The sequence below is a fragment of the Amblyomma mixtum genome, chromosome 1 (assembly GCF_055824585.1).
Source record: "Amblyomma mixtum isolate Tamu chromosome 1, ASM5582458v1, whole genome shotgun sequence".
NCBI classification, from domain to species: domain Eukaryota; kingdom Metazoa; phylum Arthropoda; class Arachnida; order Ixodida; family Ixodidae; genus Amblyomma; species Amblyomma mixtum.
In genome coordinates this window covers 87,543,483-87,561,726 of record NC_143012.1, presented here as the reverse complement: position 1 = coordinate 87,561,726, position 18,244 = coordinate 87,543,483, and the positions used below count along the sequence as shown (strand labels likewise).

Here is an 18,244-nt window from a genome sequence, read left to right as displayed (position 1 = left end):
AACCGATATATAATCTGTGCTCCCCCATAAGTTGTCATCATGGCTCTCGAGGAAGGCTGAGTTCAGCACTGTGGTGAATTAAAATGATGAACCCGCGATTGTATCGCAGTTTTTCCGTACCTCACGCGACTTATAACCTCTCTTTGACGCCACATCCATGGTTCAGCTGCTGAAACCGAAACCGAAACATCATGAGAGAAAAGTTTGATAATAAAATATTGATCCATGCATGCATGATCCATGCATAGTCTTCTCTATAATGATGCAGAAGACACTACTATGCATGATCCATGCATCCATGCATATGCATGATCCATGCATAGTAGTGTCTTCTTCATCATTATAGAGAAGAAAACATGCCACCAAAATTAGGTGTCTATACTCATTTACAGTTAAGGGATTGGATTCCAAGAGAAGGCAAGCGTAGCCGGAGGCGGAAGAAAGTTAGGTGGGCGGATGAGATTAAGAAGTTTGCGGGGATATGGTGGCCGCAGCTGACAAAGGACAGGTTTAATTGGCGAGACATGGGAGAGGCTTTTGCCCTTCAGTGGGTGTAGTCAGGCTGATGATGATGATGCTGACTGTTCTGAACAATCCTGTCAAACTCTCCTAACAACATACACGCTTCTGTTTCCCTTACCTAAAAAAAAAATTGCGACCTCAGCGGTGGCCCAGTGGTTTGAGCATCCGCCTAGATGCGGAAGGTGCTGGGTTCGATCCCCAGTGCCGCCGGGTACCCACCGGTGATACAATGGGTACAAGATTTCCCCTGGCCTGGTGCTCGGCTTATACAGGATGAAATGATTGGGAAATGGGTCCTTCACCTCACCTTGAGTAAAGGAAAATACCTTGCGCCGTGGCGCTCTTTGGCCACAGATGCCCTTGCGCCATAAATATTCATCAATCATCATCATCATGAAACAAATAGGGAGAGAGTTCAGCTGCTCAACGCATGTTCAACACTTCACCCACTCTACTCTCTCCCTGTCTTAGAGATGCGCCCATTATCCTTTCAGCCAATTATGCCGCCAGCCTAGCGTTAGACCAAATGTGATCGTTTTGCAAAAAAATTGTCTGGACACTTTGGCAACTGAAGTGTTCAGAGGCGAAAGCCGAGGACACTATGCCGTGACCACTTCCGGGGGATGTGACGTCACACCGTTCCCGTGGCTATCATCATCATCAGAGAGAGAGAAACAACTTTATTGCCATAGATTGGAGGGATTTAGGGCAGGTGGGCTTGGTGTGGCCCCCAGGTGGGGGCGACTTCCTGGGCCCACGAAATGAGTGCCAGTTGGATGCTCTTGTCTGGCCTTTTGAGGAGTTGGTTCCATCCTTCTTCGGAGGGAGCTGGCAGTAAGGTTCGAGGGGGCGGATTTCCTGCGCAACCCCAGAGGATGTGTGCCTGGGTGGCGATTTCTCCCTGGTAACAACTTTGGCAGACGGGGTCATATTCCCCGTCTGTGATGAGTGAAAGTCTAGAATGGCTAAGGATGGAGTGCGTCTGCAACCTGCGGAGCAAGCTGGCTTGCGCTCGATTCAAGTCGGGGTGTGATGGCGGTAACTGGCGTCTTATCTCTCTGTAGAGGTTGGTAATTTCGGCAAAGGTCTGGGGAGCCTCGGCAAGAGCGTCTGGGTCCGTGGGGCCGGCCGCCCGGTTGGTTAGTCCTCGGGCTAGTCGGTCGACCCCTTCGTTTCCCGAGTTTCCCGCGTGGGCGGGTACCCAGACCAGGTAGATCTTATGGTCGGGAGTGCAGCCGCGAAGGATGCGTGCAGCGGGGTGGCAGATAAAACCTGCCGAGTAATTTTGTATCGCTCTTTTGGAGTCGCTTAGGACTGTGCGCGTACGTGGGTCAGCGATGGCCAGCGCGATGGCGGTTTCTTCTGCCGCTGTCGGAGAGTGAGCTGTGGCGGCGGTGACGAGAGTAGATTGTGGCGTGGTTGCACAAGCCACGCATGTGTTTGCTCTTTGCCGTGCAGCATCTACTTATATTGCGTGTTCGTCGGCAAGGTATGTGGCATCTAGTGCTTGGGCTTTCAGCTGACGGCGCGTATCATGGCGGCCATGTAGCATGTTTTTGGGGATTGGATTTATAACTAGGCGGTTATAGACCCCTATCGGAATGGGCGTCGTGGGGTGGACGTCGCCTATGGGGTTGATGTTGAGACGGCCAAGTATGAGCCGCCCGTGTTTAGTGCGGGAGAGGCGGTGGATTTGGGCGGTCTTGTGTGCCTCTATGAGTTCTGTGAGCGTGTTGTAGATGCCAGCCTGACTACGCACACTGCAGGGCAAAGGCCTCTCCCATGTCTCTCCGTGGCTATATCGATACCCAAATTGTACATCTTTCGGGGATCTTAAGTGTTTAAGCTTAATTATACATTTCTCCTTCTAAGTTCACACATCCGACGTTTTCCCGACTGTTCTGTGGCAATTTTCACTATGCCGGGACGACTAGCGGTGAATGTGACGGCACACCGTTCCCGTGGCTATACCGACGTCCGCGCTATTTCGACGCAACTCCGACATTTTTGCCTATAATTAAATAATTGACATACAGTCATCAAACTTGGCTTCTAGGTTGATTTTTGATCCTCTATCTGAAGCAACCATTGGTTTTCTTCTATCCTTTTCAGTTCCCGAGTTAAACGCGTGTGATACCCTTTGTTAACGGACGACAGTATGAGCCATAAAAGGCTTTCGCCTTAATAATGTACTTTCAGAAGCTATAATCAAGGCAATTTACAACGTTCCGAAGTAATCTTCCCATCCCCAGCTGCCAGGCGCACCTTGCTTACGAACGATCGGTCGTTCCTGCAAGCTTCAACTTAAACGCACTCCAGAGATGAAGGCGCGGCGAACAACGATCCCTTTCAGTTTCACGTGATCCTCGTTGCCGCTTTAAATAATCTCGCGGTCGTTACGATCGCTCGCCTGTTTCGCGCATGTTTGAGACGTCGGCAGTTTAAGACTTCCCGGCTGTCCGCGCCAGTCCCTTCAAGAATGCGAAAACTCGCGCGCATAAATTTTCTCCGTGAAGGCCTCGGTCATAAGCGTTATTTTGTTTCTCGCTCTGCTTGGGAAAATCCGGAATAATCGTTGCAAAGGGCAATGAGGCTTAAATTTCGCCATCGTCTGTCCTCAGAGGCAGCGATGGGGAGTTGGAGGGACATATTAAGAAGAAAAAGAATAGGCAGTTACGTTAACTATACGTAATATCCGGTTAGTTTAAGATATGCCTTGGAACGCTCACTTCACTTACGTTTTTTGACGACTTCGTTTATTGCTGGTTTAGGTTTATTGGTTTATTTGGGTTTAACGTCCCAAAGCGACGAACCCCGGGTGGTCGAAATTTCCGGAGCCCTTCACTGCGGCGTCCCTCATAGCCTGAGTCACTTTGCAACGTTAAGCTCCCATAAACAAAACCGCTTGTTTTAGTAATATCACGGGGGCATCGACCAGACGGTCGTTCAGCTACCCATGTACGCCTGCTGTGAAGAAACGGGTGAGATTGCGCGCATGCGCACAGAGCGCTTGCCAGTTGCCGCGCCGTCTGCTCGGCTCTTCTGCTTACGTGACACAGCCCCCGCTGCTCGGCTGCTCAAGGCGTTTTCCAAATTGGAGAGCTGCACATACAGCTGCGCAAGGCAAACCTCGAAAAAATTGCGAGGACACTTTGGCAACTAAAGTGTTGAGAGGCGAAAGCCGAGGACACTATGCCGTGACGACTTCCGGTGGATGGGACGTCACGCCGTTCCCGTGGCTACGTCGAGACCCAAATTATACATCTTTCGGGGATCTCGAGCGTTAATTACGCTTAATTACACATTTTTTCATCTAATGTGACACAAATCCCGCGTTTTTCCGACCGTGCTGCGGCAATTTTCACTATGCCGTGACGACTTCCGGTGGATGTGACGTTACACCGTTCCCTTGGCTATATAGACGTCTGCGTTATTTCGACGCAATGTTGACATTTTTGACTATAATTAATTAACTAATTGCTCTATAGTCATCAAACGTAGCTTCTAGGTTAATTATTTTCTCTCCTACCTGAAACAACCATTCGTTTTCTCCTATCTTTTTTAGTTCCCGAGTTAACACGCTGCCAAAAGTATGACACCCTCTGCTAACGGACGGCAGTATCACGGCCACTCAGTGGAGGCGCACTTGTGGCAGTATGATCCATTAAAGGCTTTCGCCTTAGTATCGAAAAATCGCTCATGCTGGGTGTAGGTCGGCTCAACCGTCACGGAAACAGACATGCACACTTACACGCGCTCGCTTTCCACATTACAGTAGAAGAACTGCAGATTGGGCTAGCTGGTGTAGATTCATAGTGATGGTTCAGCAGCGCAAACACACACAGACCAAGAAGGAGACAAGACACATACACAGCGCTGTGTATACGTCTTGTCTCCTCCTTGGTGTGTGTGTGTTTGCGCTGCTGAACCATCACTATGCACATTACAGTCTCGCTCCAACGGGCCAGCAAACTGAATTATGGTAGTATCTGCACTCCGTTATTAACTTACCTGTCTTCTCTAAGCGTAAATTTCCGCCCTTATTTCTAAAGCATAACGACCTAGAAGTCATAATTTTATTTTGGTGTGTGCCTTTCAAAGTAATCATCATATTCTTTATTTCCATTGAGGTTATGGATGAGGCTATGGGTAAAAGCTGCTCGGAAACGGCAGCTCGACAAGGGCTCACAGCCCCATCTACAAGGCGACAACGGCAAACTGGGAGAACACATGCAAACATACATATATTAAGGCGGAAGCCTAGCTCTAATGCCTCATCGTTGTAAGCAGGAGTCGTCGACAGAAATGTCACGTTTTTCAATTGGTCGAAACGGTCGGGACGTCCCACTGCGCGAATTTCAAACAGGGCCAATTGTACTTTGGCTACTAACCATGCAACCAAATAAAGGGATGGTGTAGTTATTCCCGATGTGAAATAAATAAATAAATAGAACCGAATAGGAAATTGGTCGTGTTCGGGAATCAAACCAGGGTCTACAGAGTGCGAGAAGAGCACGCTAACCACTCCGCCATGCCTGCTCGATGGTTTGGGAATGAACAAAGGCGCGTTTAGTGAACACGGTGTCTTCGTTCACTCCCATCTTCCTCCCTTCCCTAACGGCGAGGTTCAGGTGTCCACCGATATACGCGAGACAGATGCATTTCCTTTCCTCAAAAACCAATTTACCGACGAGCAAGGCGTACAGCCGAACGGGCGATGGCGTTCTGTGGACTCCCTGGCAGCGTTGCAAGACGCTGTCGGGTTCCACACTCAGAGGCGAAGCTTAAAGGGCAGCTGCAGCACTTTTTTGACAATTTCGCGATATTCAAGGATTCAAATCTATATAGGCTGTAGGTAAAGCATGCCAAGTGTTTTTGCACTGGCATTTAAAAGAGTGACATAATCGATGATTGAATTTTGCGTTTCTTCTCAATGCACCGGAGGAGTGCAGGAAAACTCAGCGTGACGTCACGGAAGGTATGATTTCAAATTACAGCTGTCGTCAGCCACACCCTGCCCTGACTCGTTAGACGCTGCCAAACACTCGGCAGGGTTCGCCTTCGGTGGCGTCGGTTTTTTCCATCAAAGCAGGCGTTTGTGCGTTGGAAATGTACCGATACCTTCGATGACGTCATCATGAGTCCCCCCCCCCCCACTTGGCGTTGTGCGCTGCGGAGAAGCTTGAAGGGCGCATGCTTTACCTGCAAGTTTCACACGTTCGATCCTCTTAAGATCGTTGATTTCTAAAACCTATGCAGTTTCCCTATAACATCTTAACTACACATCAGTGACACAAGCAGCAGCACCGCGCTTAAGGCTTTCGCCTCACCGCGCTTTGGGTCAACACAGTGCCCCCTGAATTTTAGTCACCTCCCAATTTAGCTAAGCCAAAAATAAAATTTCTTTCGAAATATAGTGACATAGCAATAAAAAAAACAATCACTACAATAAATACGGTGGCTACAAAGCAGTGCAATGAATGCATGATACAGGGGCGTTTTTGTTTTGTTGAATGCTGCAACTGTTTTTCTGGTATGAGAGAAGATCCAAAATTTAATTTCGTCATTTAGTTAATGAATACAGATTAATATGCAGATGAAGGTCCCATAGCAGAGGACTGAAAGGGGACCACCTGTACTGAATGACCTTGAGATGGCTAAAACAATGCGGGACATTTAGGAATGAAAGGTGAAGTTTAAATGAGACGTAATAAACGACACAATGAAAACAAACTGATAAATTAAAACAAACTAATCGTCAACTAATGGCTTTTAGGTGTGGTTTAGGTGCCATTGGCAGTAGCGGTCGCACAACCGGCATTTCTGTTCATTGTCGCCCATTCACGCAGATTATTCGTCGGCCGCTATCTTCTTGACGGTAACGTGCGGTGAGGCCGATCTGGCAGATCGGAACTGACAGATCGAACTGACAGATTGAGCATGATAATTACAATGAAATAGCTGTGTTGCAATTAACGCAGGGTAACGCACTAGAGTGTAATTATGTTTCCTTGTTGCATTCTTCAACAGCTGTCGACACTATCACGCATGCAGTGATTCATTCCTTTATTCCTTTAAAAATACACGTTAAAGAACCCCATGTGGTCGAAATTTCCGGAGCCCTTCACTACGTCGTCCCTCATAGCCTGAGTTGCTTTGGGACGTTAAACCCCAATAAACCAATAAACCAAACCGTCTCTTTAAAAATACACTCTGTTTGCTTATATTGTCTTGGAACCCCGCTGCTGCGTCTATACATCTAGATGAAGTATGCAAAACTGCACAAATAAACAGGCAATTCAACCGGACTTACCACATTACTCAAAAAATCTGCCACAGTGCCTGAGTGGTTATGGCACTCGGCTACTGACCTGAAAGACACGGGTTCAATCCCGGCCGCGGCGGTCAAATTTCGATGGAGGCGATATGCTAGAGGTCCGTGTACTGTGCGGTGTCAGTGCACGTTAAAAGAACCCCAGGTGGTAGAAATTTCCGGAGCCCTTCACTACGGCGTCCCTCATAGCCTGAGTCGCTTTGGGATGCTAAGCACCCATAAACCATAAACATTACTCAAAAAATATTTTTTCTTCTTTTTTTTTTGCTTTCTTTAGGCTGTTGGGAAACGTTTGGCCCCTGTAAACCAATAAACGAACCAACCAAACGCTTGGCGAAAGAATGACTTTGGTGATACAGTGCTTACGACTCGCCGGCCATTTCGGGTACAGTGGCGACCCCTGCAGGTGTGAGTCGTCACTGGGCATGCGGAACCAGACGCGTTATTGTTACTGAATTCTAGGTCTGCCGAAGAGCGCTAAATACCTCTCCTTTGCAACGGTAAACGGCGATCACGAAGCGTGCTGAGGGAGAAAAACTCACCGCTAATACTTTCTATCTGGCTCCCCCAGACGGAAACGCTCTTTGTGAGAAAACGCTCCGCGAACAAAAGCTTCATTCGTCCGAAGCGTGTCTGGCTTACAAAGCCCGACTGCTTGCGCTCTTTGAATCTGAACAGTCGAGTAAATGCTAGTTCTGGTGCGAAACTACCGAATGGTGATAGAGCTTCTTTGCTTTGGTCGGATTATGCGTACGCGCGAGTTCTCTGCCACGCTGTATTTATATTTTTTCACATGTGTTGAAGTCATGAGTGGCTTGTGTCCTTCGGCTCAATTCGTGCTTTGTCGGAAATGACTGTCTTCATTTTTGAGCACCACATTTGATCTCCGATGCGCGGCGGAGCTACAATCTCCGTTCTTTTGCAGTGGTTATTTTCATGTCCGTCCAGTTCAGGCCTTTATCTTACAGAGGGCATAGTTTGGTTGATGCAAACGATGATTACCTGACATCGTTATATCATGTCATAATCGCTAGCTTATTTGGGATTTCGGCCTGCGAGTAAACTGCATTATGATAGAAATACTATTGCAAGACTGGCCACTTAGTTCCTGCTGCTGTTACTATGCCCAGGTCGTCGAGACATTCACGAAACATCGTGCACCTCATAAAAGCGGTCTATCACAGCCTATAGACTTCTTATAGACTATGTTGCTTGCCTATAGATATTTCTTTTTCTCCATTCATAGTCTATGGGCTGCCTATAGACAAAAGTCTACTAGTAGTGTACGGCCATAAATCTATAGGTTGTCTATGGACGATCCATAGAATTTGTATTGCCTATAGAATGTTCTCTAGGATTTGTCTATAGATAGTCTGTCGACTTTATAGACAGAGGTCTACGGATAGTCTATAGACTATCTAAAGAAATTTTTGTAAGGGTGTGGCTCCATTTTGTTGTTTGGAGAGCACTGGAAGGGTGCCGTGCATCGTGTCGCAAATGTTCTTGTTTTTATTTTTGTTCTGGTTTTTCTTGTACTTGTTTTTTTTTTTATGGTTGCCTTCTCTGCGCAGGCGAATGTCGAGTGGACGGGCCCTGCCAACAGATGTGCTTCGACCTGCACGACGGGACGTTCGAGTGCGGCTGCACGGCTGGATACCGGCTATCTTCCAACGGATACGGCTGCCAACGTAAGCCACACGTCACGACGACGGGCACTCTGTCCCGTTCTCTTGCCTTGTGTGTGTGTGTGGTTTTTGGCGCCTTTACTTTACGGAAGAGGGTAGTGTGGGCCAGAGAACAAACGCGGGCTAATCACATCCTAGAAAAATTATAGACATTATCTCTTACGCGGCCGTGGCTTTTGGGAACACTGAGAAGCACACCTGGCGCTCTGCCTGTCTGGTTAACTCCAGGAAGAGTTTTTAAATCTTTTTTTTTTAATTTTTATTTCCCTAGCCTCGTGAAAGGGATAAAGGTACTCTTCAATGACTGTGCAGATAACTGTTCAACGTTAAATAGTGCCGGTATATCAACATTCATTGTACTATTTCTGTCAAGCGTCTATTCCTTTTATGACGTATCGGCTTGGCTGCTGCAATAAATGAGAATGACTTCGTAGGTGAAAAGATTCTAACTGAAAACATTGCAATTTTAGCACGAAGTTGCTCCGTACCGGCTGGCTCAATACGGTTGCCGTGTGCTGGATCAGACACGTCCCGTGCTGTAAGAAGAGCTAGTACTTAATTAGGAAACTTTGCCCGCAGATGTTTAGCACTTTCTAGTTCTATAACAAAGAGGAATGAATGAAATTTTACCTTTTATGGATTTAGTTGGTTGCAGCCCCACTTGGACACTCCAGGAAACAAGTAGCATATGGGATGGAAAGAAGCCGTTTTCACATCACGTGTTCAAAATGCTTGCCGTCCATTGTGGTGCACAGTAGATTGTAGTCTTTGATGGAATTCACAGCAGAAATGAGCATCTGTCGGAGAATCTTTTCAATTGATATCTTGATACGCTCCTTCAGGTATTCAAGGTTCGCTCGCTCCGTATTGACAAATTCGTTCTTATCGTATCGCCAAAAGAAGGTATCCAGTGGTGACAAAGCCGGCAGTCTCGGAGGCCACGCTGTTAATCCCCTCCCCCGCCCAATCCATTAGCTGGGAAAGGTGCTCTCCAGGAATTGCACCACGGATTGAGCCTCGTCAGTCTAAAGCACTTTGTGCACGAATTCCGGGTCTTCATCACATTTAATTAGGCACCAGTTGCAGAAATCGAGCCGTTTCTGAAAGTCATCCCGTGTCAGTTCCTGGTGAAGACACACATGATAGGGGTGGTAGCTGTGTCTTCATAGTGACCTCCAAACTGATGCCGGGCTGGCTTCGTAGGTGTTGGCGATTTCCCTGACACGGTCTTCTGGCCTGACAGAAAGGTACGTGAGGACATCAGTGTCAAAATCGTCGGTTGCACTCCCTGGTATCTTTTTTTTCTGAACATGAACTAATCCAGTAGACTTAAATCGATTAAATATCCATAGAAACGTGGGACAAGTCGGCACACGACGACCAGGATGCTGGGGAGCATACAGTCTGGATACCAGCTCCGCGTCCATTTGCGCGCTCACATATTCGATCACAATGTCCACCCTCTCTGCAGTGGAGTATTGGGGTTGCGCTGGCGCGGCCATTCCCACAATTCACACAATGTGGCGTGACGTTTTAATCCTAGGCGGCACTTCCACGCATTCAAGTGACTCGAAACACTGGCGCTGCAACGGCCTTTTCACACGCGCACCTCCAAGACAAGCACCTGAAATGCAGACGACTGCGCTCTATTGGGAAACTGAACCTAACACGCGCTACCACAACCGCAAGCAGACAGCAGACAGCCACTGCCGCGCAAGCTCTCCTTGCCACGCTGACAAAGCTCTTCTGTTTCGGACGTGGTTCCTGATGCACAGCGATTACAAGCAAACAGATTATCAGCCTAGTGACTAAACAAATTCACGATGACGCACAAAAAAGAGCCCGTCGGGCAGCCATACCAGAAGTGGCGCGCACGCACGCACGCACGCACGCACGCACACACACACGCGCGCGCGCACGCACACACACACACACACACACACACACACACACACACACACACACACACACACACACACACACACACACACACACACACACACACACAAAAAAAAAACGCCTGCAGATGCACCCTTCAGGGCTCTCAAAATCGCGTTCCCGTAACTGACGATGACTATCATTTTCCATACTCCGAGCGACGTAGCAGTCGATAACGCCGGCCGCAGTCTAAGCTGAGCGCCGATGTTCTATAGCGAGGAAAGTTAGCACACGTGTTTCGAATTGGGCGCTGTATTCATGACGACACGTCACCAGCGGACGGACGCTTCGCTTACGCCGTACTTCCGACGCTCCTCGTGCGCTCGGTTTCAGTCGCGTGCGGGAAAAAGCGTCGGATTTCTTCGCGCTGCAGGGTGCTAGAAATTGAGTTTTGATTCGTTTAAAAAACTGATATGACATCGTCCTGTTCACCGCATCAAACATCCAATTGAGTCTAACCACCCAGCTACGATAATTAAAAGGTTAATTAGTGGGGTTTGTTAATTACCTAGATAATTAGAGGGGGTTTGCATCGTATAGTACCGCAGTGGCACAGTGGGGGATCCTGCGCCTATTTTTATGCTATATTGAGCCCAATATTTTTAGAAATTTTGTAAAGTGTTCGCTGAAATACCCGGTATATAGACGAACAACATTCACAGGATTGTCTGAGGTGGAAGTGCTCGTCATGCTGTGTGGGTCATACGGCCGCTTGATGTCATCACCCTTTTTTCTTGCCTCCGCTATGATTTTCTTTGGCATCTGCGAATACGAACATGTCGCGGATTTTTCTCGTAAAGTGAATGCAAATAGAGTTTTAAAAGTACGCGAATAGGGTTTTAAAGGAACGCAAAGTTTTCAGGATCAGTTTTTGTTTTAACTGATGTGCCCTCAGAACTAGAGGAAACACGACTGGTCTAAACCGGCTTACAAACGTATTTATTTATTTACAAATACTCTTGGCTGTGGGGCCGTTGCAATGGTGGGATGTAACACGAGAAGAGGTATATTATAGAAAAAAATACAAAATGCATTGCAATCGGTAAACTCACATTTCATAGATTAAAATTCATTACAACGTTGTTTCTAACTTTTCTGTCAGGGATGCATCGTTAAGTTAATTGATCACTTTGAACCCTAAATGCAGTTAAATTACACTAAATGAAGAAGAAAAATGAAGAGAGGAAAAGGAAAACTCATTCTCCAGTAGCTGTTTATTTCGTTGCAGCAGCTGTTTATTCTATCGAAATTTTGCCGACTAAAACATGTTTCCGGGCTAGTTGGTGGATTTCTGGCGATGAAACATCCACTGTACAAGACAAACACATGAAAGGATTACCGTACAAGGTCTTCAAGTAGGTGACAGTCGAGGAAGCTTGTTTCTTTTTTTTTGGGGGGGGGGCGGGGGGGGGGGAGGAAGGAAGGAAGGAAGGAAGGAAGGAAGGAAGGAAGGAAGGAAGGAAGGAAGGAAGGAAGGAAGGAAGGAAGGAAGGAAGGAAGGGGGGGGGGAGGAGCAAAAGGTGCGGCTAGGATGAAGTTATAAAAACAACGTACTGCAGAAAACCGTTAGCAGCAGCGCTCGTACCAAGGAATTCGCCATCTGTTCCAGGAACAACATTTACTCGACTAGTCTTCGTATACAGTGTCCCTTCTTCCCATAAATATTAGAAAACACCGATCTCACTTCGAGTTGTCGATAGAATTGGCCTCATCCTAGTTTACTTACTGGCCCTTCTGGTTAGCTTAATTGGTAGACTGACTGCCACGGGTAGGTGGTGGTCCCGGGTTCGATGCCCTCACCAGGACAAATTGTTCAACTGCGAAGCTCGAGTGAAGGGTGTATAGCTTTCATTTGTAGCCAAATGGCTACGCTTGAGTGGATGTTAATTGACAATAAGTAATTACTCTTGTTTTCTCACCTATAGCAAGAGAGTGCCTTGTTTTACGAATTGGAAAAACAGCGCAATCAAAGACGAGACACAAGAGAAGGACAAAACACCAGCGCTGGCTAACAACCAAATGGTTTATTGCTACAGGCAAGGCAGCATATATATGAAATGGCACGAGTAAAAACACAAAATAAGCATGAGAGAAAGATACCGCACAACCACACAACTTGACTAAAAAAAGGCACGTCACTGATTAAGATACGCAAGTTCCTTTGAGAGTAGATTTATGGATGGGCTGCTGATACAGGTGTTACCGAGCTTTCTGATATGGCAAGCCTCCGAAATGAGCCTTGTGGTCTCATCTTTATAACGGGCGATGATAGTGGTCCGATTGAGGTGCGCTTCGCAATCTTCACACTCAGCACAGTGCACAGCAAGGTGGTTTCTGCGAGACTTGTTCTCTATATCTTTTGCATGTTCACGCAGTCTATCGTTGATGCATCGTCCCGTCTCACCGATGTAGAAACTGCCGCAAGAGGTCGGGATCTTGTAAACGACACCAACACGACACTGAAAGAACTTCCGCTTATGCTTCTTCTGGCAGCCTTTTTTGCTTCCATCCTCATTAACACGCTTGCACAATCCGCTAAGTTTATTCCGGACCACTATCATCGCCCGTTATAAAGATGAGACCACAAGGCTCATTTCGGAGGCTTGCCATATCAGAAAGCTCGGTAACACCTGTATCAGCAGCCCATCCATAAATCTACTCTCAAAGGAACTTGCGTATCTTAATCAGTGACGTGCCTTTTTTTAGTCAAGTTGTGTGGTTGTGCGGTATCTTTCTCTCATGCTTATTTTGTGTTTTTACTCGTGCCATTTCATATATATGCTGCCTTGCCTGTGGCAATAAACCATTTGGTTGTTAGTCAGCGCTGGTGTTTTGTCCTTCTCTTGTGTCTCGTCTTTGATTGCGCTGTTTTTCCAATTCGTAAAACATGTACCAACCAGCCCGTATTTGCCCTCTTCTAGAGTGCCTTGTCTTTCAGAAGTGTTAATAATTGGGCTAGTTGGTACTGTAGTTGGGGCATATTCACAGAATAACAGCGCAACGACTCCAGGCCACATACACACAGAAGGAAGGGCGGAAAGGACGAACACTGCGCAGTGTGTCTTCTCTGCTGCCGTTGCGCTGTTATTCTGCCAATATGTCCCAACTTCTCGTCCTGCGTTCCGCTGTTGGGTTTGTACAGCGTAGCGCTAAATTGATTCTTATAAATTGCCTGACACTAAGAATACTGTATTCATTCCTGTTTGGGCGCTACGATAACCAGCTCGCAACTTCTCCTGCGGAAAAACTGAGGTGGACGATAATTGTCCGCCCTCCATTTCCGTAACATGGCAGATCTACGGTACCTTGTCATCTCGATCCTTGATTGATCCGACTGTGAACGACGAGGCTTCATTTTTAGTTCCAGCAAGAAAGGGACGTGCATCCTTTGTTAAGCACAAAGGGCCCGAGGCGTTCCCTTTTAAGTCGTGTAGTGCGGCTCTTGTATTGCGCCCTTGGAAGTCTTTGCTTTCGGAGGGATGAAGACTGCTCTCACTTTTAAGGAGAGATTTGCAACGCTGGAGACTCATAACAGGCCACACGCACAGCATGACCCATAAGCAGTCCCGTTAGGCTCTTAACTTTTGTCTTTTGGCAAGGACTGTACCACATCACCTGCACTCGATAAGTACTGTTCAACGAAGTTATGCACTTTCGGTCTTGAACAGAACTTTCTGCTAGTTGCTGCACTTGCAAGGAAACTACACTAACTATATCGCTATGTTAAGAGATTTCAACACCACGCCTTCCGGAGGCCTCATTCACGATTTTGTCCTTAGGAGGGAAGCAGCGTGCACATGCTACCAATTTTTCCTTTCAAGCGGTGTTATTTTCCACGAATGGTCTACACAGGTCCTCAGAAACAGAAGGTCAAGATCGTACCGGCATAGCTTTGCTGCCGTTTTCCGTACGTGTTGCGTATTTAACGAGGAGATTTAGCATTGCGCCGTCCGCTACCGCAAGGCGGCTCCCCGACGCACCAGCTGTTCATGAACAGATGGTCACGAAGAGCACATACATGCCACTGTGTGGGCGCGCAGCTCGGTTCCCGCAGAACCGGACCGCGGTAGCGAATCGTGGATCGCGCTATGCAAAATCTCTCTTATTACGCTTCGTGTGCCGCCCTGGTGGAGTGGGCCCAATGCTTTGGTGCGTTTTGCTACTGAGCATGTGGTCGCGGGTTCGATTCTCGTCAACACTTTTGGAGCGCTCACAAGAGAAACCCAGGCTCTCAAATAACCCTTACCAATTTTTTTAGAGTTTAGAGAGTTTACAGAGTTTACCTATAAAGTTTACAGACTCTCTATAGACAGATCCTAGAGAACAGTTTATAGGCAATACAAATGCTATAGACAGTCTATAGACAATCTATAGATTTATGGCCATGCACTTTTAGTAGACTTTTGTCTAAGACAGTCTGTAGACTATGTGTAGACAAAGAGAAATATCGATGGGAAGGCAGTAGAGTCTATAAGAAATCTATAGACTGTCTATGGACTATTTTTATGGAGGAAATCCAAAAGCCTATCTACTACCGCGCCGATTCATCATAGTCCTCGCTTTCGCAAGCAACATTAATTACTTGAACATCGAGCGTGTTGCGGCATAATTCACGACAGAAGCTTCTTTTTTTTTACTATCATGATTTAACGGCTTGTTGTGTGTAGCGTCCCCGAGTGCTAGTTTTCGTGCACCCACACACACCTACTGTGCATATGTGTAATCTCAATGCAACGAGCTTGCCCATTAGCGAAACAGGGAGTGACTAAACCTGCGAATGAAGGCACCGATTGACAAACCTATTCGCCCAGTGAACGAAGGAAGGAATAAACGAGCAAGCCAACGGAGACAGCTTTGGTCACCGCGCTGCCGCGACTCTGCAACCTCCTCCCCTATTCCCCTCCTCCTCCTCCGGCAGTGCCGTGTCAGGGAAAGGATTAACAGCAAGAGGTCGTCGACCTCCTTCTTGTGCAACAACTGAAAAGGCAAAGAGGTACCGCCGAGTCCTGTTCTAACGAGGAGCCTCATCAACTTGCGGAGCGCGTCTGCTGCTTTGGCGCTGTGCATCCTTTTGATAGGGTTTCAACCGGCCTGCGCTTTCGGCGTCACTAGTAGTGATTTTTTTTTTTCTACAACCGTGCAACAACCGCGCTGGAACTGGCGGCGTCGTTTCTCAACCTCTGGGACTAGTGTGCCTCGACATGTGAGGCGTTCCATATTATCGCTGTTTTATCTTGGATACCCGCTTGGCTGCTAAGCGTGACTTGGATAAGGGCTAAGCCATTCTAACAACTATACGTACTTTCAAAAATAGAATGAATGAAAATTGATTTTGAAGAAAAGGAATGACGCAGTAACTGTCTCGCATTTCTCGGTGGGCACCCGTACCGCGCCGCAAGAGAAGGGATGATGGAGGGAGTGAAAGAAGGAAGAAAGGTTGCCGTAGTGGAGGGCTCCGGGCTTAATTTCGATCACCTGAGTATCTTTAACGTGCACTGACATCGCACAGCACATGGCCGCCTTTTTGCGTTTCGCCTCCATCGAAACGCGGCCGCCGCGGTGGGGTTCGTGGCAAAACTTTTTAATACTCAAAGAGAGTTTGGGGGTCACAAGACCCCGCTACATGTTCGGTATCCTTAGTCCGGGACACCGCCCGACGAGGCCCCGTCTCGCGCCCGCTTTACTAGAGCCCTTCGGGACTCAAGTGTGGAGCAGTTGGGGAGTGCAGTCTCCCATGCCTCTCGGGTGGGGGTGGGAGAAGGTGAGGATTTTGAGTACATGCCCACATCATGTGAAATATATCGCAGATCTCTCCACAGCTCTGATCCTACGGCGGCGGCCGCGTTTCAGTGAAGCCGAAATGCAAAATGAAAATCCATAGCGCACAAAATTGAAGGGACACAACACGATCGTTAAACTTCCACTGAACGATCTTTATTTGGCGCGGACAACCTTGTAAAGATCACGTAAAGTACAGGTATAGATGACTAAAAACGATTATCTTGTCAAGTTCATGATATGTGTCAAGGAATGAGAAAAAAAACACAATGCAAGCCACCAATCAGTGAGCACGTTTCACACTATGACCCGCTGCCTTGAATCTAAGAAAGCTAAGTCTTTCGTTGATAATGACACCGAAGGATCACTAACACAATTTTCCAATGCCTATTTTTCCATCGCTGCAGCTTCAATTATCTCCTTCGTTTTTTGATCACTACTTTTTCTTAACACTGAACACTCCTCGAACTTAGGCGCGAACTTGTGACCACGGCAGGAACGAGCCAAATTACCTGGCCCCTCATCTCTAACGTTTCTGTAGTGCTCGCTGAGTCGCTTATTCAGGTACCGGCCTGTCTGTCTAATATAAAACTTGCCACATGAAAGCGGCAACCTGCATACAACGTTATCGGTGTACGTTACAAAGGGGTTCTGATGCCGTACAGAGCAGGCGTTCCTATCCTGCTCATCGGGACATGTGTCCTTACACATGCGGGACAACTTTTCTGGGGCTGACATGCAAACTTTTACTCCAATTTAAGTAATGCCGTATATTCACAGGCTATCCCACAGCCTCAAAAAGATTGGAGAAAAAAATAGAGTTGAAGTTTGCATGTCAGACCCAGAAAAGTTGTCCCGCATGTGTAAGGACACATGTCCCGATGAGCAGGATAGGAACGCCTGCTCTGTACGGCACCAGAACCCCTTTGTAAATTGCACCGATAACGTTGTATACAGGTTGCCGCTTCCATGTGGCAAGTTATATATTGGACAGACAGGCCGGTACCTGAATAAGCGACTCAGCAAGCACTACAGAAACGTTAGAGATCAGGGGCCAGGTAATTTGGCTCTTCACTGCCGTGGTCACAAGTGGGCTCCTAAGTTCGAGGAGTGTTCAGTGTTAAGAAAAAGTAGTGATCAAAAAAACCAGGGAGATAATTGAAGCTGCAGCGATGGAAAAACAGAGATTGGAAAATTGTGTTTGTGATCCTTCGGTGTCATTATCAAGGAAAGACTTAGCTTTCTTAGATTCAAGGCAGCGGGCGATAGTGTGAAACGTGCTCACTGGTTGGTGGCTTGCATTTTGTTTTTTTGTTTTTTCTCGTTCCTTGACACATCATGAACTTGACAGATAATCGTTATTAGTCACCTATACCTGTACCTTACGTGATCTTTATAAGGTTGTCCGCACCAAATAAAGATCGTTCAGTGGAGGTTTAGCGCTTGTGCTGCGTCCCTTCAATTTTGTGCGCTATGGATCCTCATGTTGACTACCCACTAGCCCGAACCCTGACCCTTCTAAGAAGCACAAAAGCCGCTCGCGTACTGTGCGATGTCAGTGCATGTTAAAGAACCCCAAGTGGTGGAAATTTCCGGAGCCCTTCACTACGGCGTCCCTCATAGACTCATTCGCTTTGGGACGTTAAACCCCCATAAACCATAAATGTTGCATTTGAAATAGTAAAAGGGAGCTCTAATTTGATTACGCGAACAGACAGTCAATGACACTCATTGGTTGTTAGCGCGAACGCTAGGGACAGCCCAAAGCATGGCGTTTTCTTCGAAGGATCAAATAGCGGCTCCATTTTTCGCTTAACGCTCACACACCGGTAAGGCATTACCATTCCTGTTCAAGTCCTTAAAGATATATTCCCCTGCACATGAGGCAAAGAGATTTTTGCCTGAACATTATAACGGCGGTGGCTTGACGTTCGTTGGACCGAAAGATGAGGACCCTTCTTCAGTAGTCGTCACTGGGGCCATTTCT

General features: G+C 47.2%; 1 protein-coding gene across 1 annotated transcript in view; it reads left to right on the top strand.

The window, feature by feature from the left end:
• The window catches only part of SP2353 (EGF like, fibronectin type III and laminin G domains protein pikachurin), a 163,769-nt gene that overhangs the window by 38,586 nt on the left and 106,939 nt on the right, over nt 1-18,244 (top strand). Inside the window, exon 2 of the mRNA XM_089554320.1 lies at nt 8,428-8,544. Coding sequence (XP_089410446.1) covers nt 8,428-8,544 — 117 coding nt within the window. The remainder of the gene's footprint in view (nt 1-8,427; nt 8,545-18,244) is intronic.